Source organism: Ylistrum balloti, unplaced genomic scaffold, assembly GCF_031769215.1.
Source record: "Ylistrum balloti isolate Yb309-2 unplaced genomic scaffold, AGI_CSIRO_Ybal_v1 Utg371988, whole genome shotgun sequence".
NCBI classification, from domain to species: domain Eukaryota; kingdom Metazoa; phylum Mollusca; class Bivalvia; order Pectinida; family Pectinidae; genus Ylistrum; species Ylistrum balloti.
In genome coordinates, this window is record NW_026782969.1 from 3,163 (window position 1) to 28,989 (window position 25,827).

At 35.3% G+C, this 25,827-nt stretch overlaps 1 protein-coding gene and 1 non-coding gene across 2 annotated transcripts; both read left to right on the forward strand.

The window, feature by feature from the left end:
• The first annotated feature begins 968 nt into the window (after window positions 1-968).
• Window positions 969-1,040, forward strand: Trnad-guc (transfer RNA aspartic acid (anticodon GUC)). The gene has a single exon. It is a non-coding gene; the product is annotated as a tRNA-Asp (tRNA).
• Window positions 1,041-3,021: 1,981 nt separating this feature from the next.
• LOC132564034 (serine/threonine-protein kinase Nek4-like) lies at window positions 3,022-23,885 on the forward strand. The gene is made up of 17 exons (XM_060228785.1): window positions 3,022-3,202; window positions 4,688-4,743; window positions 6,397-6,660; window positions 7,206-7,306; window positions 7,615-7,711; window positions 8,048-8,155; window positions 8,593-8,750; window positions 12,754-13,153; window positions 13,871-14,041; window positions 18,608-18,784; window positions 19,961-20,012; window positions 20,396-20,478; window positions 20,738-20,865; window positions 22,185-22,369; window positions 22,720-22,777; window positions 22,948-23,029; window positions 23,159-23,885. Exons 1-17 carry the CDS (start codon window positions 3,022-3,024, stop codon window positions 23,270-23,272), a joined length of 2,415 nt encoding a protein of 804 aa, XP_060084768.1. The 3' UTR covers window positions 23,273-23,885.
• The last annotated feature ends 1,942 nt before the right edge of the window (window positions 23,886-25,827 follow it).

The window sequence follows — 25,827 nt, forward strand, 5'->3', positions numbered from 1 at the left end:
CGTGACAGCATATTTCATGTAACATCATTGCAATTATTACAAATAAGTATGTGGTAAGGATTTTCATTTTCAATTTTGCCATCTTTGATCTTCATCAACACTAGTTTCTAAGTACCCCGCCTGTCACGCGGGAGATCGGTAGTTAATTTTTCCTTACTCGTGAAAATGAAAATCTATTCAGTATGATACAAACGGGACACGTGACGCGTTCATTCCTAACATGAATCCAATATACGGTAATGTAGTGTTAAGTACCCCGCCTTTCACGCGGGAGATCGGTGTTCAATTCCATGCAGCTAATGATGTTTTTCTTTTTCAATTTTCCTATCCGCTATCCCCGTCTGTCACGCGGGAGACCTGGGTTCATTTCCCCGCCGGGGAGGATTTTATTTTTTCACAATTTTCATCTTTCATTATCTTTTATCATTAATCAACATCTGTTTCTTATCTCGGATCAATTACTTATTTTTCTAACTAATGAAAACGCAATTCTATTCAGAACGCTGGGAACGAGGCACAGCATATTTCATGTAACGTGTTCATTGCAATTATTATCAAATCCTCGGTAGTATAGTGGTAAGGATTTTGATTTTCAATTTTGCCATCTTTGATCTTCATCAACACTAGTTTCTAATCTCGGATCAATTTCTTAATTTTTCTTACTCGTGAAAATGAAAATCTATTCAGTATGATACAAACGGGACACGTGACGCGTTCATTCCTAACATCAATCCAATATACGGTAATGTAGTGGTAAGTACCCCGCCTGTCACGCGGGAGATCGATGTTCAATTTCGTGCATGTGATGATTTTTCTTTTTCAATTTTCCTGTCCGCTATCAAACATCAACACTAGTTTATCATTTCATCATATACGTAGTGTTTTCTAATTGTGGAAATGCAAATGTATTCAGGACTCTAACAACAAGGCACAGCCTATTTCATGTAACCTGTTCATTGTAATTCAAATCCTCGGTAGTATAGTGGTAAGTATCCCCGCCTGTCACGCGGGAGACCGGGGTTCAATTCCCCGCCGGGGAGGATTTTATTTTTTCACAATTTTCATCTTTCATTATCTTTTATCATTAATCAACATCTGTTTCTTATCTCGGATCAATTACTTATTTTTCTAACTAATGAAAACGCAATTCTATTCAGAACGCTAAGAACGAGGCACAGCATATTTCATGTAACGTGTTCATTGCAATTATTATCAAATCCTCGGTAGTAATTTGGTAAGGATTTTCATTTTCAATTTTGCCATCTTTGATCTTAATCAACACTAGTTTCTTATCTCGGATCAAATACTTAATTTTTCTTACTCGTGAAAATGAAAATCTATTCAGTATGATACAAACGGGACACGTGACGCGTTCATTCCTAACATCAATCCAATATACGGTAATGTAGTGTTAAGTACCCCGCCTGTCACGCGGGAGATCGGTGTTCAATTCCATGCAGGTGATGATTTTTCTTTTTCAATTTTCCTGTCCGCTATCAAACATCATCACTAGTTTATCATCTCATCATATACGCAGTGTTTCCTAATTGTAGAAATGCAAATGTATTCAGTACTCTAAGAACAAGGCGCAGCATATTTCATGTAACCTGTTCATTGTAATTGTTATCAAATCCTCGGTAGACCAGGGTTCAATTACCCGCCGGGTAGAATTTAATTTTTTCAATTTTCCTATTTGGTATCAAAAATCAGCATTAGTTTTTTTTTCTAAAATTTCACGTGTAAGACCAGGCTTCAATCCTCGCCGAGAAGGATTTTCATTTTCTTAAATATCAATTTTGTTCTCTGCTATTAAAAATCGCATTAGTTTTTATCTATAATCAGCATGATTAAGTCCTTGGTACTTTAATGGTAAGTAACCCCACGTGTCCTGCAGTAGACTAGGATAAAATTCCTCGCTAGGGTTGAATTCAATTTTTTCAATTTTCTGGTATCTGCATCAACACTAGTTTCTCATTTGATAAATTATATCTAGTTAGTGTTTCCTACTAATGTGCATTCCGTCTGTGAAAAAAGTATTTTACACAGTAGTAAACAACAAAATAACAATTATTTTTTTAATTAGTCTGGTAATTAAATTAAGATAATGTTAATAGCATGCATTCCGCTTGTCATATTGAGGACCAGGTTTCAAGTCCACACCGAGGATATGCGGGATACTTCAAGTCCACACCGAGGAGATGTGGGATACTTGCGATTAAGTCCTCACCGAAGAGGATAATATTTTGTATTTTTTTCTAATCTTTTATCATTGATCACTAGTTTCTTTGATGTGTTCTTATTCCTTTTATTGATTAATTTATCATGTCTGTTATCATTAATTATTGCTACTTATCTGATATACTAATCAGCATTACGAAAATAAAACGGGCCTTTTCTTCTCGCCATGAGTTATTTCCCTTGTGAGAAAGCTCCTATTCCATGAGTTAGGAAACGTGTTATCAACAAATCCCATGGTGCACTTCCTGTTAGTAGAAGCTTTTCGGTCCTAACATGTACTGTTTATGATAACTCCGTGTGAAAACCGAGAACAATTGTCACCGAAGAGAATCAATATGTGAAATACGCCATTGCTGTTGGAAATATTGACCTTATGCTTAAAGTGATCGGAAATGGATTTGACGGTGATCGCTATGAAACAACGATGTCAATTAGGAATTCCAAAATGTCATAATGAGATATGATTAACGCTATGGACTTGATACGCGAATAAAACCTTGTTATGTACATCTGGTTGATGCAATTTAGACATATTCATAATAATCTTCGAATATTATTAGAGCAGCGCGATTTTCTACCCAACCGCAGAGACATAAATAAATGGTATTGCATAGCATCAGGGGTATAATTAAGATTGCATTGGAACAGTTGAAATCAACCCCAGCTAACAAAAAGTGTTTATCATTCTTTTATTTTCCAAAACCGTGATGAAATAAGTAACAACTGAATTGTTTGTTTGTTGAAAATATAAATCTAGCAGTGATCTGACCAATACAAAGCATCATGGCCCATAGTAACGGACTTGAAATGTTTGAACTTATCAAACAGATAGGGAAAGGAAGCTACGGCGAAGTGACGTTGGCTCGTCACAAACGAGACAGAAAACAGGTGAGTTATAAATGTGTCAGTGAAAAGAAGCTACGACGAAGTGACGTTGGCTCGTCACAAACGAGACAGAAAACAGGTGAGTTATAAATGTGTCAGTGAAAGGAAGCTACAGCAAAGTGATGTTGGCTCGTCACAAACGAGACAGAAAACAGGTGAGTTATAAATGTGTAAGTGAAAGGAAGCTACGGCGAAGTGATGTTGGCTCGTCACAAACGAGACAGAAAACAGGTGAGTTATAAATGTGTCAGTGAAAGGAAGCTACAATGGTGACATTGGCTCGTCACAAACGAGACAGAAAACAGGTGAGTTATAAATGTGTAAGTGAAAGGAAGCTACAACGGTGACATTGGCTCGTCACAAACGAGACAGAAAACAGGTGAGTTATAAATGTGTAAGTGAAAGGAAGCTACGGCGAAGTGATGTTGGCTCGTCACAAACGAGACAGAAAACAGGTGAGTTATAAATGTGTAAGTGAAAGGAAGCTACGGCGAAGTGATGTTGGCTCGTCACAAACGAGACAGAAAACAGGTGAGTTATAAATGTGTAAGTGAAAGGAAGCTACGGCGAAGTGATGTTGGCTCGTCACAAACGAGACAGAAAACAGGTGAGTTATAAATGTGTCAGTGAAAGGAAGCTACAATGGTGACATTGGCTCGTCACAAACGAGACAGAAAACAGGTGAGTTATAAATGTGTAAGTGAAAGGAAGCTACAACGGTGACATTGGCTCGTCACAAACGAGACAGAAAACAGGTGAGTTATAAATGTGTCAGTGAAAGGAAGCTACGGCGAAGTGACGTTGGCTCGTCACAAACGAGACAGAAAACAGGTGAGTTATAAATGTGTAAGTGAAAGGAAGCTACGGCGAAGTGATGTTGGCTCGTCACAAACGAGACAGAAAACAGGTGAGTTATAAATGTGTCAGTGAAAGGAAGCTACAATGGTGACATTGGCTCGTCACAAACGAGACAGAAAACAGGTGAGTTATAAATGTGTAAGTGAAAGGAAGCTACAATGGTGACATTGGCTCGTCACAGACGAGACAGAAAACAGGTGAGTTATAAATGTGTCAGTGAAAGGAAGCTACGGCGAAGTGACGTTGGCTCGTCACAAACGAGACAGAAAACAGGTGAGTTATAAATGTGTCAGTGAAAGAAAAAAGGTGAATTATAAATGTGTAAGTGAAAGGAAGCTACGGCGAAGTGACGTTGGCTCGTCACAAACGAGACAGAAAACAGGTGAGTTATAAATGTGTCAGTGAAAGGAAGTTACGATGAAGTGACGTTGGCTCGTCACAAACGAGACAGAAAACAGGTGAGTTATAAATGTGTCAGTGAAAGGAAGCTACGACGAAGTGACGTTGGCTCGTCACAAACGAGACAGAAAACAGGTGAGTTATAAATGTGTCAGTGAAAGGAAGCTACGACGAAGTGACGTTGGCTCGTCACAAATGAGACAGAAAACAGGTGAGTTATAAATGTGTCAGTGAAAGGAAGTTACGATGAAGTGACGTTGGCTCATCACAAACGAGACAGAAAACAGGTGAGTTATAAATGTGTCAGTGAAAGGAAGCTACGACGAAGTGACGTTGGCTCGTCACAAACGAGACAGAAAACAGGTGAGTTATAAATGTGTCAGTGAAACAGCTTTTGATGCCACTTACATTTATCAAAGATATTGGATATTGCTTTTGTAGGATTGCTTTTCTGGCTAGTCTAGAGTATGCTATTTCCAAAATTTTGATGTGATACAGAGACCTAGAACTAGAAGGTTCTGAATATTTGAGTGAGTCCCATAGAAAAGCATGAATCCCAAAAGTCTAAAGATATACAGAATACTATATGATTCCAAAATAGCTTTTAGCAAAAACAATATATACTGATAAATATTTATATCAACTCACAGAATGTTTATAATAAGCTTGACAATTTTATACTAAATATCATATTAAAGAGTACATAGTTGTAGACTCTTCTGCTTTTATCGTAATAAATTAGGGAATACACCCTGACACATAAATACTTATTTATTATAACTACTTGAGTGATAATGGGACGAAAGTTTTGACATATCACTGTCCCAATTAGTAGTGGCCAGGAATTAATATCAATGTTATGGAGTGTATTCCCCAATTTACTACATTTTGACAAAATCTTCGATTCAATACACTCCCTTCTGTTCAAGACAACTAACAATTCAAAATTTCAATGGTTACAGTTTCATATAAATCATCACATTTTAACTACTAACTCTTATATTTACAAGATTGGTCTTCCAAATAATCCTCACTGTACTTTTTGTATGACAGAAAGGGAGACAATTACTCACATTTTATGGGAATGCAATGAGGTACAAAAGTTATTAACAAGTCTTGAAACACTATTAGAAGTTCTTACTATTAACTTTTCTGTAAATAAACATACTATGATTTTTGGAATATATGAACAAACAGGTCTTTACAACGGAATAGATAATGAAATTATTTTACTTATTAAACAATATATATATAAAACCAGATGTTTTCTTAATTCCCTTAATGTTATGGTATTAACTAACCAGATTAAAGAGTACTATAAAGTCCAGAAATATATTACTTATGGTAAAGGAGAAGACTATCTTAAAAAAATTAATGATAAATGGAAGAAATGGATGAAATTTGTTGAGCTCGCCTAAATTTGAAATTCTAATTTTGTGAACACATCTTCATGTACTATTCTATTACTACTCCTTATGAAGATAATCTGAAAGTCAGACCACTCACTATCTCCCCTCCCCCACCCCCTCCTCTTTCTTTCTCTCTCTCTCTCCCTCCTTCTCTCGCTCTATCTCTCGCCCTATCTCTCGCCCTATTATATGTATTGTATATGTCTTCTTGTGGTGCAGATGAATGAACAAGTGACTATAGATGAATGTGTGTGTGTGTGTTGTGTGTGATCTGGATGTAGTAGATGGAGGACATATATGTATTGTAGAAGATAATAACATGCACTAGAGATATGAAGTTGTATGGTAATGAAGGTGATTATAATGACAATGAGGTGAATAGTGATGACAGGTATGTATACATATTCATTGTGAAAATAATAGAATGTCGACTGATTATGCTGTTGAGGACGAATGGGTGGATGGATGATGGATGGATGGATGAATGGATGTCTTGTTTTGTACACTTATGTCAATATCTTTCAAAAATGAAAAATTATGAAAAAAATCTTCCATTCAGTAATTGCTGCATGCTTTGAATACTAGTTATCTCAATCTTCCTTTTCAGTATGTACTGAAGAAAATTAACCTAATGAAAGCATCTAAAAGAGAGCGATCTTCAGCCGAACAAGAAGCAAAGTTACTGTCAAAATTAAAGCACCCAAATATTGTGTCTTATAAAGACTCCTTTGAGAAAGATGGAATACTGTTCATAGCCATGCAGTATTGTGAGGGAGGAGACCTTTATACAAAACTCAAGGAAAATAAAGGCCAGGCTTTAGATGAACGACAGGTTGTTGAGTGGTTTGTACAGATTGCCATGGCTTTACAGGTAAGTGATTAATTTATTCTGTTTTTACCTGGGGTGGTTGAAAAATGTTTTGGTTATGTCCGCTAACGTTACGAAGGTTAGTTTAACCTAATTATTTAAACTACCATCCACAACATTTACAACTTAAGACAAATTTAGTGGACCCATTAATTCACTGAAGTAAATTGATTCAGTTTTCCTTGAATTGTCAGGATAAGTTTTCAATTTATTCGCATTATCTGGTTAATGATTTACAAAAAAAACTTTTTTAGATTGGATAATGTATCATTGGAATAAATAGCAGAATTTGAAAATTAATTCCTTTTAAATATTCTTATTTGAAAACTATCACTATTCATTTTTTTCTTGAAATTGAATGCATGATTTGTTTCTTTGCTTCCTAATGTCTGAGGAAGAGGTAAATCTGTCTCATGCTGATCACATTTCAGTGTATATATATCTTACTGTACAAGAAACGTTCATGTGATAATTGATGAACTGGATATCCAAGTTTTTCTTGTTTGGATCTCCTTTACATGTTATCTTTTTCTACTTTCTCTTTGCAGTATATGCATGAAAGAAACATCTTACACAGAGACTTAAAAACCCAAAATATATTTCTTACTAAAAGTAAAATTATCAAGGTCGGTGACCTTGGTATAGCAAGGTATGTACATGAACCTGTATATTAATTTCTACATACCATTTGTTGCTATATTTAGTATACTGTCTTTTCTTCTATAGATATACATAAATCAACAGAATAATTTCACGTACATGTTTTATTAGATTTCATTGCAATGATGTCTTGTTGATTTTATTAAATGAAATGTATGATACTTTATTTTCATGATAAAAATTGAGGAACCAAATGCAAAGGGATAAGCTTCCATCATATTATCTTTGATGTTTCTGTTGTATAGGTGAATTGTACCTACATCTAATAAAGATTCTATGATATTTTGATGTTTTCAGAGTCCTGGACAGCTCCAGTGACATGGCTACTACTCTAATTGGAACTCCTTACTATATGAGTCCAGAGCTGTTTTCAAATAAACCCTACAATCACAAGGTAGCACTATTTTCTAGTGAGTCTAATCAAAACCAGATGACACAAGGGTATCAAGCCTTTTATTACTGTTTATATTTCCTGAACACTAATGATGAATTTGTCACATTTTGTACAAGAATTTCTTTATTCCTAAGTTTTATATCTTGGTATATCTTCAGTTCAAAATGTGTTTTGAAAAATATCTTCAACATTGGTGTCTGCTGTTTTTGATAAATGATAAGACATGTGACATATTTTATATAATGACAGACTTTTATTTTTTTGGTATAAATTGAAATGAAGACTTCATAAATCTGTTTACATCTGGTGTAATTATGATATCTTTTTTGTTTACAGTCCGATGTTTGGGCACTGGGCTGCTGTGTTTACGAGATGGCGACACTAAAGCATGCATTCAATGCCAAAGACATGAACTCCTTAGTATACAAAATACTGCGAGGAAAGGTAAATAGGGTTTATGGATACATACTGCAGTGAATAATTCCAAAGGGCTCTAATGATGAGGGCATTTGTGGTTCAAATATTACAAAGTAGGAAATATTTCACTTCAGAATCTTATACTAAGATAAAATCCCAGGTGTTTGTAGGTCTGTAGCCCTCTCTGTACTTTGTATATATCTCATACCTGTGGGTAGTACATACACACAGTACTAATGTATTTCAGTAATATTCTGTCAATCCGTCTGTCCTTTGAAACATTCACCTGTCAACATATTTTTTACATCAATTCAGAATTTAATTGTATATTCAATGAAATGTTTTGAAAGCGGGACAGAAACCTTCAGTGATATATATAGGTGTTATAGTCTTGTCCTGTTAAATTTCACACTCTACCAGGTATAGTAACAGGACATGTAAATCTACTGTTTGACCTGTTCTAGATGCCTCCTATGCCAAAACAGTACACAGCAGAACTCCTCCAGATCATCAAAAATATGCTACACCAAGACCCAGAGAAACGTCCTACAGTTAATCGCATCCTCCGTGACTCCTACATCAAAAAGAACATCTCAATCTTCCTAGAGGAAACCAAGAAGAGGTACAGAGTTAATCAAAGGATACTAAATTTACTGAATTTTCCAAAATATGTTTGTTTAGAAAAATGTGTCTTTTTTACCAAAGTTATTTCTCAGCATAGATTTGATGTTATTGTTCAGAAAAGACATTTTTATGGATAGCAATGGTTTAAACATTCTTAGAAATAACATGACAAGGATCAGTATATAAACATCATTAATACAGTTGGTGTGTTATACTGAGGCTTGTTTACCTGCCTTTAGCCACTTATGAAACCTATATTCTTCCTTGTTCAGATAGTATTACAGGTCTCCAAAAGGTTTCCATTAAAAATGATTTTGTTTGATCTTTGCTTTAGTCTGAAATCAGACAGACAAGGGTAAGTATGGTAATGAGGCAATTAGTGATTTGTGGTAGAGTCATGCATATCTGTACACAATTACTATTTAAAATGAGCCATTTAATGACAAGATATCATCCAGGTTTTTCTTATGGTGGAACTCCTTTGAATTGGAAACCCAATTTACAGTAAGATAGCATATGCTCCTTCACAGAGAGGTAACATATAGCCTTAAATTTCGCTATCACAGTAAGGTAGCATATACCCTTAAGTTTACCACAGTAAGGTAGCATATACCCTTAAGTTTACCACAGTAAGGTAGCATATACCCTTAAGTTTACCACAGTAAGGTATCACACACCCTTGATTTTGCCTATCACAGGAAGGTATCACACACCCTTAATTTTGCCTATCACAGTAAGGTAGCATATACCCTTAAGTTTACCACAGGAAGGTATCACACACCCTTAATTTTGCCTAGGTAGCATATAGATGTATTGTTAGGTGCCAGTAGATGCTTAGCAATCTAAATGACTGCAAGACTGGTAAGGCTCTATAGGTCATGGACCTTGTAAACAAAGTGTTTGTGGCAGTGATTTCGTACAAGAATGCTGACTTGGTTTTTTCACTAGATCCTCAGATAGTCAGCTAGTCACATCAGTAAAAACTTTTTAAAAATTCTGTATTTTCTTTTTCATGCGTCGTATTACAATGGTAAGCAAGCAGTGACATTACCTGTTGGTTTGATCACCAATTTCTTCCTTCATTGTTTTTAACACCAGTAACGCACTTTTTATCTCTTCTTGTACAAGAAATCTTTTTCTGGCAAAACTAAGATGCATGTTCAGCTCCTATAAATATCATCCTCATTACAATGATGCTGACTGGTATTAATATAATATTTTTGAAGGATCTATATAAAAAGAATATTGCTTCAAACAAATCTTTGCAATATTTCTTTTCTTCAAAATTTGAATGTTTATAATCTTATGTATATGATAATTACCCTATTGTTTTGTCATAATGTAAAACAACTGACACTGGAAACATCACACTATGGTCTAGCTTCCCTGGCACTGTGTTAAATCACCCCAGATAGTGCTGTCTCTATGTAGTCAAACCACAGACAGGCACAAACATCATCTGTGGAAATTTCTTTTTATTTTAACATTCTGAAAGTTTTCTTTATATTTAAAGATATGATACATGTACATATATCATGAATTTTAAAATTGGTTTCATTTTTCCTAATTTTGTGAAATGACTTTCAGAATAAACTGTAGATATATCTAAACTATATACTTGTTACATTTGAAGTGTGCATTATACCTCAGTCTAGTAGGGAACTCTCTGGCACAGTTCACTGGCTGTCTATTACATAGGACATTTCAGACGCTGATAGGTTGTGTCAGTGTGTGTTTTTATTTAACACTTTACAGCTCAGGTATAACCTGTGACCCTCTGATTTTGGAGGTAGATTCATCTTTCATATACGTGTGAGAAAAGCAGCAGTAATATCCTTGTTCAGCTTTTTACTTAATCTTGGTAAATCAGCTTGTTAAGAACAAAATGTGACAACTCTTAAGTGTTATACTGTTGATAAATTGGTCAATTGGTTTTAATTACAAATGACCGTGGTATGAAAATGTGCTGTTTTTAAAACCTATGTTAGCAAGCTAGAAAGTAAAACTCATCAACATCAGACTCAAAATATGCAATTGTAATGAATTAATACAATAGTGTCAAACACTAATAATGTTTAAAAACAAAGTTCTTGTCCAGTCTATAGGGACACGAGTCCTGACCTACACTCCATATATATACTGAAAGGATATAGAAACGCAGGGTAATATTTATTCAGATATTTTGAAAATGCATTCTCCAAATAAAGTGAAACTTTGTGGATTGAGTAATTAGGTCATATTACACCTTGTTATGTATCGAAAATTTAGTCACGGTACAGTGCGCAGCTCTGGTAAATGGAGGAAGGAAAAAACAAGAATCTTGTGCACCGTGTTGTTCTGGTCTCTTGCAGCATTGGTCAAGTCACTCTTCGTTAGTCTTTATACAGACCAACTGCTTCCCTAAAATTAATTGAGAATTTGATTCGTTTTAAGAATGGCAAGACTCACAGAAGTTCAGAGGGGTCAGGCCATTCAGATGCTGATGCAAGGACAGCTGCAAAATCAGGTTGCTAGGCACTTTGGTGTTAATGTTTCCACCATAGAACGTCTTGTAAGACGTCTTCGGGAAACTGGGCGACTGGCCGATCGACCTAGGACAGGACGTCCGTGCGTAACGTCACGACGTCAGGATCGCTATTTCGTCGTCTCTCATGTGCGTAATCAGCGCCTTACTGCCGTTGAGAGTGCACTTAATGTTCGTGGAAATCATGGGCGTCCTATAAGTTCAAAAACTGTAAGGAATCGATTACGAGAAGTTGGTGTAAGAGCACGTCGCCCCAACGTAGGTCCACACCTTACCCCTGCTTGATGTCAGCGTCGTAGGGCCTGGGTCGCTGCACATGCTCCACGACGGTTTCCACTGAGGCAGTGGAGACAAGTTTTCTTCACGGACGAGTCTTGATTCTGTCTTTATCGATCTGACAGCCGTCAACGTGTCTACCGACGTCGCGGCGAATGTTTTACGGACGCTTGCGTTGTAGAGAAGGATAGGTTTGGGGGCGGTTCAGTAATGGTGTGGGGAGGAATCTCACACGGGTTAAAATCACAATTGGTTGTTATTGATGGCAATTTAACAGCAGCTAAGTATAGAGATGAGATCCTCCGACCCCATGTTATCCCTTTCTTACAGCAGCATAATCTAACCCTCCAGCAGGATAATGCTAGGCCCCATGTAGCAAGGATTTGCCAAGTCTTTCTGGCCAACAACAACATTCAACCACTAGATTGGCCGCCATTTAGCCCTGGTTTGTACCCGATCGAGCATCTTTGGGACCAGTTGGATAGACAGGTTCGAAAGCACCAGTCACCCCCTGCTACTCGAGAGCAGTTGACCAGAGCTCTGATTGAAGAGTGGGACAACATCCCCATAAGACGGATTAACGCTCTCATAAACTCTATGACCAGAAGAATAAGGGCCGTGACCACAGCAAATGGCGGACACACAAGATATTGATGACTCAGTTCAATTTCAAAATCCTATGGGTCCATTCAATTTAATTGTTAGTACCTCTAAACCAATTGTCAGATGCAAAATACAGACTTTGGAAATTTTTAAGCTTTAATTTATCTGTAAGTATACAAAATTTCGTTTTAAATGAAGCCCGATATCATACTTAATTTCTGGTTTAAAGTTCACCCTGCGTTTCTTTATCCTTTTAGTATATGTATAATTGTCACTGTAACGCATATATATAGTTCATTAATCTGTTGATGTATAAAAGTTCCTGCCCAGTCATTTTCTCACCTGTTTTTAAAGGGTTTAACCATTGATGATGAAATGATTCTCTTTGGTTGATTGTTCCAAGTTCTAACTTCATGAAAAGTTTTCCTATATATAAAGTTTATAGTGCAGTGGACACAAACACTCAAAGCCAGAAATCACTACTATAAGGGAAGTGGTTGGTTTTAGGTGCCTGTGTGTAACTTTTGAACCATGTGATGAGATATAGAGACTGTTTGTAGTATAGACTTTATTTGTGATGTACTGGTTGTTTTTGCAGTCGACCAAGTAGTGCCAGCAAGCCAAGTAGTGCGACTCGAGTGCGACCCACTTCATCGCGGTCCAGTGCCAGTCACAGTGAGAGATCCCAGTATTCACGGCCACCACCCGCTCCATCATCTCAGGATGTTGTTGATGGAGGAAAAGAGAAGGTCAGTGTGTTTCATGTTAATGCCAATAGCCACGGTAACCGTGACAAGGAACCACCACCATCGGAGCCACAACCAGTACCAGTGGTTCTACGAAAACCCACTCATGCAAGAAAACCCTCTGATGGTGCCAAGCAAGAGCTGCCCCCAATAGCAGAGGACAAGGCAGTAGCACATGCAGAAAAGAGACTTGATTCATCATCAGGGTCAGATCACGACACAGTCAAAGCAAAAACTGTTAAAGAGAAAGAGGTCAGATTTGAATTTTTTTGTAAGCTTGTATAGCTATCCTTCAGGTAACATCAGATTTGAACATTTTTCTTCGTGCCTGATACTTGCTGAAATATAATCAAATTCTTTCAGTTTAGAAAGGGTAAATTTGATGTAAGCGTCCTTTATTTTGTATATATTTGAAAATATGAAATCCTATACTTGTAAATTCTCTATGAATGCAGAAGTGAAGCAACTAAATATTTTGGTTTTAATTAAGGACAAGTGCTGTATTTAGCTTGTCATAGGTCTCTATACAATACAGTTTATCACTTAAATCATCTAATTTTATTATCCCCCACCGAACAATGTTAGCTGAGGATATTCAAATGGGTTTGGTCCACCCGTCCGTCCGTCCTTCTGTCCATCTGGATACTGCCTCCGACATGATATCTTTTGAAGGACCGGTCAGATTTTTATGAAACTTGTTTGGTACTCTTGTTATCTTAATCTCTTGTCTAAGTTTGTTTAAAAGCAAATTCCTCACATATTTAATGAGGCTGCTGTGACCTGATTGGCTGATATTGTTCCCAGTTTTTGGTGTTGCTGGGGTAGGGGGGACTCTTGATGACTGTGTCCTTGTTGAATATTGATATACAGAACTATGATATGATTTATGAATCTTTGCAAATCCTACACTGTGTTGATCAAGAAGTACATGATGACCTTTGAAACAAGATACTGTTTGTTTATTTACAGAAACCTTCTTCACCTAAGAAGAACAATTCATCTAGTCCCAGAAAGAAGAAGAAAGAAAGTTGGTTATCCAAGAGAAAAGATGTTGATAAGCCTGATGGTGATTCTGCTGGGAATGTAGAGTCATCAGCTGCTGCAGTCAGCTCTAACCATAAAAAGTCCATTTTCAAAAACGTGAGTGATCTGATATTTGTGTGAATGGAAGGAATCTACTGGGAGGGTTCCCGGGGGTGGGGTGGGGTTAAACTATAAAATTACATTTACCGGTATCTACAGGGTTAAATTGGGAACCCTGACACATGGAATTCTGTGATTTAAGAAGATTGTGTAAAATTTGAAAGTAACAATGAATCTAGAAGGAAAAATTTCGGTTAAAAAGTTAAAAGATAAAAATTTGGTGAACTTTGAAAAATGAAAGGAAACAATTGAAGTGATGATTTTTGTGGTTCATATTTTGGTAGCTTTTGCTAAAAATGAGAGTAATTTTTACAGATATTATGGAACAGACAACTTTTTCCCTATAAGTATTATTTTTGTTGTATCTAGTTTTCACAGTTTTACTCCATTTGTTAAACCAGTGAAACTACAACTCGTCCAAATATCTACTTTTATTGTCAAAAACAGTATGAGATTTTCTTCCTGGAACAACTTGTTATAAGAGAAATTACTCCTTAAACTTGGTGTGTGTTACTTTGGTTCAATAGACAGTACATCTATACAATTACTTCAGTTATAAAAACTTACAAAAAAACTTTGGATTAAACAGCATGGCATCATGGAATCTGAACCACGTAATTCAGGACGTGATTATTCTGTAAGTAATGTAGTTTGTGTGAATCAATTCTTCTGAATTCTGTTTTTTAAGTGAAACACTTAACATGGGGAGGAATGAATGTAAATAACCTTCTGTAAGAATTAATATGTCACTGTTTCTGAGTGTTGTCAATGTCCAGGACTGTACTGTGTATATTCTAGACTTGTTAATCCAGCTATCACTAGTTTATAATCTGCTTTATTTAGACAGTGTGTTAGGGGACGGATGAGACTCTGTACAATCTCTGTAATCCTAAAGGTATGTTATACTCAAGCTATATTTAGACAGTGTGTTAGGGGACGGATGAGACTCTGTACAATCTCTGTAATCCTAAAGGTATGTTATACTCAAGCTATATTTAGACAGTGTGTTAGGGGACGGATGAGACTTTTCTCTGTACAATCTCTGTAATCCTAAAGGTATGTTATACTCAAGCTATATTTAGACAGTGTGTTAGGGGACGGATGAGACTCTGTACAATCTCTGTAATCCTAAAGGTATGTTATACTCAAGCTATATTTAGACAGTGTGTTAGGGGACGGATGAGACTCTGTACAATCTCTGTAATCCTAAAGGTATGTTATACTCAAGCTATATTTAGACAGTGTGTTAGGGGACGGACTTTTCTCTGTACAATCTCTGTAATCCTAAAGGTATGTTATACTCAAGCTATATTTAGACAGTGTGTTAGGGGACGGATGAGACTCTGTACAATCTCTGTAATCCTAAAGGTAGTGTGTTATACAATCTCTGTAATCCTAAAGGTATGTTATACTCAAGCTATATTTAGACAGTGTGTTAGGGGACGGATGAGACTTTTCTCTGTACAATCTCTGTAATCCTAAAGGTATGTTATACTCAAGCTATATTTAGACAGTGTGTTAGGGGACAGATGAGACTCTGTACAATCTCTGTAATCCTAAAGGTATGTTATACTCAAGCTTTCAGACAACTTACACCTACACAACATTGATTACTGTAAGTCACTTAGATTTCGAAAATACTTTACTTTGCGATCTTACACCTTCAGACATATTTGAATACATGATTATGTGAATGCTGATCTACAGATGACTTTAAATTTGTGAATGATGAACTATTAGAGACAATGACTCTTCAAGACTGCAATATCAGTAATCAAATCAATTTGAATGGCATCCCAGTTACTTTCCTACAAATAATCAGGCAGAATTAATGATTGTCTCTTCCCACATACACAAATAAATCCCAAATGAAATATGAGTGATTTTCTGTGTTGTTTAAATGGACATTGTTAACATGGTATTCTGTTGAGATACTTGTATCCTAATACTTTACTAAACACTATTGCTAAATTTGTTGGTCTTATGTACATGTACAATGTTTTTTTCCTGTGACAACACCTTATGAATTTTAATATATATGTCAAGGTTGGATTTCACACGGTGCCAGAGATGCGCCACACTTATGTTAAATTTGAACTGGTAAGATTTCACCATAGATGTGATGTCAGGATATTCAGACAGGAATATTATTGCTTTGTGCGAAGCTTTGGAAACTTTTCTATTGCAATTCTGCATTGTGAGTGAATGATTGCACATACACAAATTATTAATGTGCAAGCTTTAGCCTGAGTCATCAGTCAGGGTAGGCAACTATTTCTTCAATTCAGAAATTTGATTCGACCCTTAGGGACTTGGAAAAAAGAGAAAATAAGACAAAATTTAATGCTTTTTAATGCTTTAATGGATTTCAACCAAAGTTGGTTTGAAATATCATTAAGAACGGGGAATTATTTCTTAAATCCAGAAGGTTGATTCAAGGGCATTGTTAATAGGAATGACGTTGATCCACTTGGAAAATCACAGGGATGTTCAAGTCTTTAAATGACTTCTGAATAACCAAAAGGCCAAGGATGATGATATTAGGTGTATAGCAGCTCGGATGAAGGGCTACCAACTTTGTAAATATGAATGACACTGACCAACTTTCAAGGTCACAGGTATCAAATGTGTTAAAATGTTTAAATGACTTCATCTCAATAATCAAAAGGCCCAGATGCTGATACTGGACCAAATTTCAAGGTTACAAGGGTCAAATGTGTTAAAATGCTTAAGAAACTTAATTTTAATAACCACAAGGTCAAGGGCCTTGATATTGAGTCTGTAGCTTGCTTTTTCAGCAAGCAACACATCCGAAGTAATGACAATTGTGTAGTACATGTATAAAGAATATGATTTCAAGTTTGCAGAAAATGTCTTGATGAACCAAGAGTGCCTTCTATGCAAGCTGTAGAGTAGTTGAGCAGTTTATTTTAGACCTATTTTGCCCCTTTTATATATAAGTCTTTAAGTCAGATGACCCTTTTAGGCCAGTGGGCCTATTGTTTATGAGTTTCGGATTGTGCAGTGTTTTGCTTCAGAACTCTATTTTATTAGATAAGCCAGCAATATTTGTTTTACTGAGTCCGGCATATAAATCCCAAACAAAAAAAACACATTCTGTATTTAAAGGTGGAACTATTAAACATGTAATTAGCAAACTTTTATATTGAAAGTCCCAGTGATAAAGCATTTGGCAATTTCTTACTTTATTTAGAATAAATATATCTGTACTGCTTTAAATCTATTCTGTGAAAGTAAAAAAGACCAAACTTTAACTGAGAAGAGAAAATTCTCCAGTTGGAGAAATGTCTGAAGGACCGTCACCCTGCTAAGTTTATTTGTGTGTTGAGGTCGATTTTCTAGACTTCACGAGGATACCTAGTCAGTAATACTGAGCTTTCTTAATGACATAGTTTAATAGATCTATCTGTGTGTGTATTTGCTTTTGTGTTGTGTTTTGCCTTTCTACCAATATTATGGGAATCTTTCATTGGTGAATTTATTGTAATGATCATCTACTTTAACAGACTTACTTATAATGTAACAATGTACTTCATTCCAGACCCTAATCTCTGACTTTAGAGATTACTGTGTTGAATGAATCATGAAGTTATTTCTGATAATGATTTAGGTGATTTCGGAAGTTTGAAAATAAAACTATTGTGTCCTCCACATTTCATCAGCACAACTTATCAATAGAAAGACCGAATCCTGTAAAGTCGTATACCTAGTATTTTCACAGGGCTCCATTTTCTTTAAAAAAAAAGAAAAAAAAAAAGGAAAAAAAAAAAGGCTATCTCATGGACACTTTGTTTTGTGGATAATATCTTCTTAAACTTGTTTCAACATTTGTGGACTTATGAATCGGCAGATTATGAGTACCGATGAAATCAATGTAAATAGAAAACCCACAAAAATGAGTTAGTATTTAGAATGTATCAGAAAGAAATCAGTCAGGAGAGGTCAGAAGATGATCAGTATTGAATGGTTCACTTTGATACGGAGATGGTATAAAGGGTAGAGGTGAGAGGTGTTTTCTTTAAGTTCATATCTACCAAAATTGAGTTAATTCAAGCTACTGTGATATCTAGTACATGTCATTATACAAGACACCGAGAATTTGCTGTGCTGCTCCTCTAAACTCCATTTTTGTGTAAGTTAGGTAGTATTTCTTGTGGGATCATTGGCTTTCCTCCACCAACCAGACCAGGCACATTCTTAAATGACCCTGTCTGTGTAAAGCTATGATAAACTAATTCTATACCTCCAAGAGCTGCTCTTCTTTCTACTCTGTGTGGTTAAGAAATGTTTGACCATTCTTAATAAGTTGTATTTCATATTACTGTATTTATTATTTGTCAAAAGTCTTTTAAAATTGTTTTTCAGATTTTAAAATTGATATAAGATATTTACATAAAAAATAAATATTGTATAAAATTTGAATACTATGGGCTTGATAAACATGATGATTATTGTTTATTTTAAACTTGCTCCTGTGTTTACAGGCAGAAAATCCTCTGTAATGGTATTGTTTAGATGAACCTCATATTTGTACTGTTGCAGCCAAAGCCAGTAGATAAGCCACGCCCATTACCCCCTCCCCCTAAGGTGGAGGAGTCTGAGGGTCTTCCTCATCATCGTCCAGTCATTAGTCAAGACAAGCATTCAGCCACCGAATCCAAATCCTCAAGTACCTCCAGTTCTCGAGAGGATGCATCTTGGGATGCAGAAACACCAAGGGTCAGTTGAGTATTGAGTCATTACCAATTAGTTTGGTGTGATATCAGAAATACCGGGTACCAAGGGTCAGTTGAGTGTTGAGTCATTACCAATTAGTTTGGTGTGATATCAGAAATACCGGGTACCAAGGGTCAGTTGAGTATTGAGTCATTACCAATTAGTTTGGTGTGATATCAGAAATACCGGGTACCAAGGGTCAGTTGAGTGTTGAGTCATTACCAATTAGTTTGGTGTGATATCAGAAATACCGGGTACCAAGGGTCAGTTGAGTATTGAGTCATTACCAATTAGTTTGGTGTGATATCAGAAATACCGGGTACCAAGGGTCAGTTGAGTATTGAGTCATTACCAATTAGTTTGGTGTGATATCAGTTGAGTAAATTACCAATTAGTTTGGTGTGATACAAGGGTCAGTTGAGTGTTGAGTCATTACCAATTAGTTTGGTGTGATATCAGAAATACCGGGTACCAAGGGTCAGTTGAGGTACAGGAATCAGAAAGGCCAAGAGGCAGTTGTCCAGATTCTTGACATTGTGATATCGTCTTATCAGAAATGTTGTATGCCCTAATATATAAACAATCACTTTTTTTTTCTTATCAATTCTATTTATTTGTTGCCACTTCCTCTGAATGTAGTTTCTGCATTAAAATCTATGTTTAACAATTTACTTGTATTACTCTTTAAAGGTTTAGATACTGTGATAGTGTAATATGTATCAATTGATAACAATCAGGTAATTCAATGTTATCTGTATTTATCTTGGCACCATGTCTGGTGATAAGCCCATTCCTAGGTTTTGCTGTCCGCTGTTACCTAACAATGCTGTTTCATTGTCCATTGATAATCCAACTTCCTGACTTTGTGTTAGAAGTAATATGGGGGTCTCCTGGGGCCCAGTAATAAGCCCCCTGCCCTTCACCCGACTTTCAGTTGTTGGCCCTCTCTGGACTGGGTTCCTATAATAACCCTATCTCATGGCTTTTAGTTAGTATTGATATGTGGGTCCCCTGGGGTCCAGTAATAAAGTCCACCAGTTGGCTTGGGTAAGGTGCAATATCTGTCAGCCCCCTGGATAAATATTCTGGATAGAAATGGTACTTACAAGGTATTGAGGTTGTTAGGGGGAGATAACTCTTTTACAAAGTACAGATATTAACGATTGTTTTGATTTACAGAGCTTACCAAACCTGTCTGCCCGAGAAAGACGTAGGAACAATGCTTCGTCTTGTAAGTGATTTTCTGTACTAAAATCCTATTGAATGTATTTGATAATTAACTGTCAGAGTTGTCTACAATGGGACCATTATTTCTGTATAATACACAAGTATAGGCAGATAGATTCTGATCAGGAACAGTGCAGTGTACAAGAACCATAACTCTCTTTTACATAATTTAGGAGTTATTGAAACTTTAGTATACATTAGTCGTACTAAGAGATTGTACAGTTTACCAAAATTTAGGGGCTGTGACTTCTTTATCACAGAATTATCGCCTTTGATCTAATTTTGTGTCCAATAAAGTCGTTTTCGAGAGCATTCATCAGTCTCACTGATATTCTTGTTTGTTATCTGACTACAACAGATGTAATAACATTTATTCTATTACTGTAGCAATGGAACGTCCTCAATCAGCTCGTCATGTCAAATTAAAGCGACCAGAATCACAGAGGGTAACAAAAGCTGAAAGAAGTGAGGTATGTTAGCAAAAAATGAAAAATGATGAAAAAAAATGAATTGTGAAAAGGCACTTATCATGTTTCTCCATACCAGCACTTGCTGTCCTGACTGGCACATGTGTTGATATATGAGCACAAATTAAAGCGTCCATAATCAAAATCAGTCTGTCTGTAAGTAGCCATGCAGCCTCATCTTCAGCAAACTGTAAGATTATGATGTCAGAATCACAGAGTTATATTTAATGATATTTATTAATGTACACGTTTTGATTTGTAGCATGAACCAGTCCGAACAAAAACCAAACCCAAAATCCGCCAGCCATCTATACAAGATGATAGCTCAAGTTCTGAGGAGGAAACACTCAAGGAAAATGAGGACTTGAAGAGAAATAAAGAGAAACACAGGTATATAGTGTATACATGGTTGTGTACAGTAATGTTTCAGTCTTTTAACATTTGCAGGGCCTAGATATTCACAGATTTAAAAAAAAATTAAAGAGTTTATCTGTCTCTTATGTTTCATATTATACTTATTTTATATTATTATTTTAACTGGACACTAGTCACCAAGGTCATCTGTATCATTTTTATGTAACCCTGTACGATCTGGACACTAGTGTAAACCTGACCTTCACCAAGGTCAGCTGTATCAATTTTATGTAACCCTGTATGATCTGGACACCTGTGTAAACCTGACCTTCACCAAGGTCAGCTGTATCAATTTTAGGTAACCCTGTATGATCTGGACACCTGTGTAAACCTGACCATTCATAAGGATTTTTGTATACACCATTTGTAATCCTTTATAAACTGGAAGCTGTTTCACTTGAACAATGTTGATTAAATCTGACCTTGTTTGCTTTACTCTAGTGTTGATCTAGACAAGTTCCAATGTAGTCAAGTATACTGATTTCTCTTTTAATTTCTAAAATCATTTTATTAAGATTGTACTTGTATATAGATCTTAAAATCTTCAGTCCTAAAAATGAATTGAAAAAAAAAACTAAGAAAAAAATAATTTTTGTTTTGTGTAGCTGGTCGTCCTGGGATGATGGGTTTGACCTGTCAAGTACATTTGACAGTGATCGGTACGGTATTGGAGAAAGCTACCGAATGGCTTTTAAGTCGTCCATGTTACTCACTTGGTGATGGTTTTTGTTTAACTGTGTGTTGGCCTCGCTAGTGATGTCTTTGTCATTAGTACAAAATGACACTATTGGCGAGGAGTTTTGAAGACTTAAATTTGGTTCTTTAGCCAAATTAGCTGTCTTTCTACCGAATTTGGCGTTTTAAGATGAAGGTTACACGTGAAACATCTTTTATTCAAAATTTCAGAGAAAAATTATGTCTAGAATAAATAAGTACATTTCATACAATGTACATAGGTTTTATTGAATGAAGTGTTGCTTTGCTTCTTGAGAAAAAGCATGAGATAGAGCTGTGTTGGATTTGGTCGCAAGATATCTAGGTCTGCTGTGTATCCGTAGTGTGTTGACTTACTTAACCACAGCAACGTGGTAGTGTACAAGGTTAAAAGAGTGAAAAGATTCAAACACTAACTAAACAAACAAAAAGTAACTTGTTTTGTAAATATTTCACAATTTTACTCATTACAACAACGTTTTACTGTGTGGAGAGAATTTCTTGTCTCATCAGAGGTAGTTTGTTGTCTGTAACAAGTGTGATGAAGGCTGTATAACAAATGTTATCTTTTATTTTTCAAGGGAGAATAAGGAGATGAACAATTTTATATCACTGCTGGACACCACGCTGAAACTGAACAAGGAGGATGACAAATCTGATGAGGAATCAGTGGACAGCAAGGTGGTGGTGGTGGAGGAAGAGGAGGAGGAAAAAACACTGTCACCCATTCCTAGTCCAGATATCCACCGATCAGCCTCACTGCCAAGTCAGTTATCAACCAACCAAAACTTAAATTATACCTGAATATTTATTAACCAATCCAAACAAAGATTACATCAGAATTGTTATCAACCAATCAACAAATATATTACATAGGAGAATTATCAACCAATCAGAACACATATAACATCAGAATATGTAACAACCAATCAAACACAAAATACATCTGTGTATGTATTAACCAATCATATAAACCAGTCCAAATAAAGATTACATCAGATTATTATCAACAGATCAACAAACAGGTGACATTTGTCAACCAATCAGAACACACATAACATCAGAACAACCAATCAAAACAGATATTACATGAGTATGTTGTTTATTTGTTTACAGGTGTTGAGACTTTGTGTAGTGCCAACAGACTGAGCCAGAGAATACAACTCTTACACAAGTAAGTTCACAATAAATGTTATTCATAACTTGTTTTCTCATCATATTTTGTAGAACGTTTTTGGTTACTGCACTTGGTTTTGAAATTGAAAAATTTTTGAGATTGAAAAATTTGAAATACTTGTAATGCACTCTATGTGTTTTTGAGGTTGATGTTTATTTCTCTTCCAGAGATTGTGTTTCCGGTGTTGGGTTTGAAACACTCCACAAAGCATACCAAATCCTCAGTAACATTGAAGACGATGAAGTGGAGGTAATTTTTTAACACTAATTATTTTGTGTCGCCTACAGGAAATCAAATTTTGTTGATGTATTCAAAATTTTTCTTAAAGTTCAATTCTGAATCTAACAGATAATCATTTTTCTTCTTCTTTTTTTTTAGCCTCAGTTGGTGACTTTGATGGGGAAGGAGAATTTCGATTTGTATGCAGGCAAGATCTGGCAGCTCAAGTTCTGTGAGGAATGTCTATTGCAGCTTCCAAACCTACAGAGCTAACTACTATTCTATCATAAAGAAAAGTATTGACATTTTACAGTAATTATTGAATCCTCAAGTTGAATGATCACTGGCTGTCACCTCCCTTGACACATTAAGTGCACTGTAACCAGCACTTCATCTTTCATGGTTAATCAAGTGGGTGGGCATTTAAGCGTTAATTAACGTCACTGTCTCACATTTTAAATATTTTCACTATTACATACCAAGGATACTGGGTTTGTTCCTACACAGGATCAACATCATATGCATGTCACACTTTTAAAACCAAGGTGGGAAAGAAGTTCGCAAAATTTGTTGAACAGCTAAAATTTTCTATCACGTCTTGTACATACAGAATTTGTCCTTAAGCCTTTTGTTTCTATATTTTACAAGTGACGTTAGTAAGGATGTCTGGTTCAGTGTTTTAAGAATTTCTTCAAGTTGATCATACCAACTTTTCTGACATGAGATGTACCCAGTACTTTATGGTATATGCAGTCCTGTGATTGTGATACAAATTTATCAAGTAGTTATAATATATATACCTGTGTGTTTTTAAGTAGAATTCATAGAAACAATTATTTAGTTGCTGGTGAAAGAAATGTTTAAATGTAAACCAGTTCATATCATATCTGTATGAAATTTCTTTTGAAATCCATTGGAATGAGAAGTAACTTTTACCTGTTAAGAAAATAACATAATACACAAACCACAGTAATTAATGTGCAGGGAACAACTTATTAATCTATTGGGAAGGGGGGATAACTCTTACACATGTTGCAAGTAAACTGTATAAGAAACTTGTGGTATAAAGGAAGTCAGTTTCTTCACATTACTGATATAATGTTTGAAAATGACAAATATACTAAAGGAAAGATAACTCTTGCATAAATTCTAGATGTAATGTATCACATGTAATATGGATTATTAAGGGAAGATAACTCTAAAACAAACATTATGTATAAACTAAAATATGGCTTATTAAGGGAAGATAACTCTAGAACAAACCTTATGTATAAACTAAAATATTGATTATTAAGGGAAGATAACTCTAAAACAAACATTATGTATAAACTAAAATATGGCTTATTAAGGGAAGATAACTCTAGAACAAACCTTATGTATAAACTAAAATATTGATTATTAAGGGAAGATAACTCTAGCTCAAACCTTATGTATAAACTAAAATATGGATTATTAAGGGAAGATAACTCTAGCACAAACCCTATATATAATCTAAAATATGGATTATTGAGGGTGATTATTCTATCTGTAAAATGTATTATGGGTAGAATATATGATTATTGAAATATATATATATCTAAGGTTGTTTACAATGAGATCATCTCGTTAATCACGTTTTATTTTACGTGATTAAAAAATATTTATGTGACAAAAGTCTACTGCTGTCTTATCTTGTGGAGTTACTGCAAATTAGATGATAATGCCCAAACTTAGAACACAGATTTTTATATAAAAGAATATTTATTTTGTAAATATTGAAATTTAACAATAATTTGGTGTCTTATATTTATTTCCGTCCTAAAATCTGTTGATCTATGCATTACTTTTTATTTGTTTATATCTACAATTTGTTTGTGTTTATGTAAAAATGTTGTTTTTAATCAACACAAGTGAATGTCTTGGACCATGTTCACTAGAGAACACCATTGATCAGATAATTTTTACATGTAATATTATATGTTGTGTTTAACTACGCTATAAAATTTCTAGGGTGTGATATGTACTTTTTCCTGTACATCTGTCGTTTTCTTGTATAGGACAATAATTTCTAAGTCTATCATCAATATCTGTATTTGAAATATCAACATCAAGGTAGAAATCACGTTGATATTTTAGTAGTTACGATGGTATTACATGGTAAGGTTAAAAAGCAAGATATTATTGTCACAACATAATTCGGTACTTGGCATTAAATTTATGGAATTTCATTTTTGATTTAGTCTTCAGTAACATATAGCCGGTTATTTTGGTGTGGATGATATTTTTTGCTTTTTCATGATGCATTAATAAGAACGCAAATATAAACTGTAAAATAACGAGACTCTCGCGTATTAGGGGTCTTTTTACACCAGATTGTGAAATTGTAATTTGTTCAAGTATTACTCGTTCGTTTGAAAAGAAATTCGTTAAAATTTTGACTTGTAAAAATTACCAGCTTTACGGTTTCATGTTTATGGTATCACAATTTTTTGTTTCATACTTCTAACACCTGTGTGGTGACCTCACTACATTCTGTATCTAGGATTACAACGAGAACCTCACTACCCTAGAAATACACACCTGTGTTTTCTATTGTTCATACCTGCCAGTATATGTATTACATATTTTATATAATGAAACATAAACACTTTTTTCCTCCTACCTTTTTCATTATCCAAAATATTGTATGTATGGCAGAATTTTAATGACTCCAGTGGTGAATGCAATTGAATTTAATTGAAATGACAGATATGTTGATTGTGTTGAAATGTGGGACTGAAAATAATGGGAATGATGACCAACTTGCTTGTATTTCTTAATCCCAACTTTTTTTTTTTTATTTGTCATAT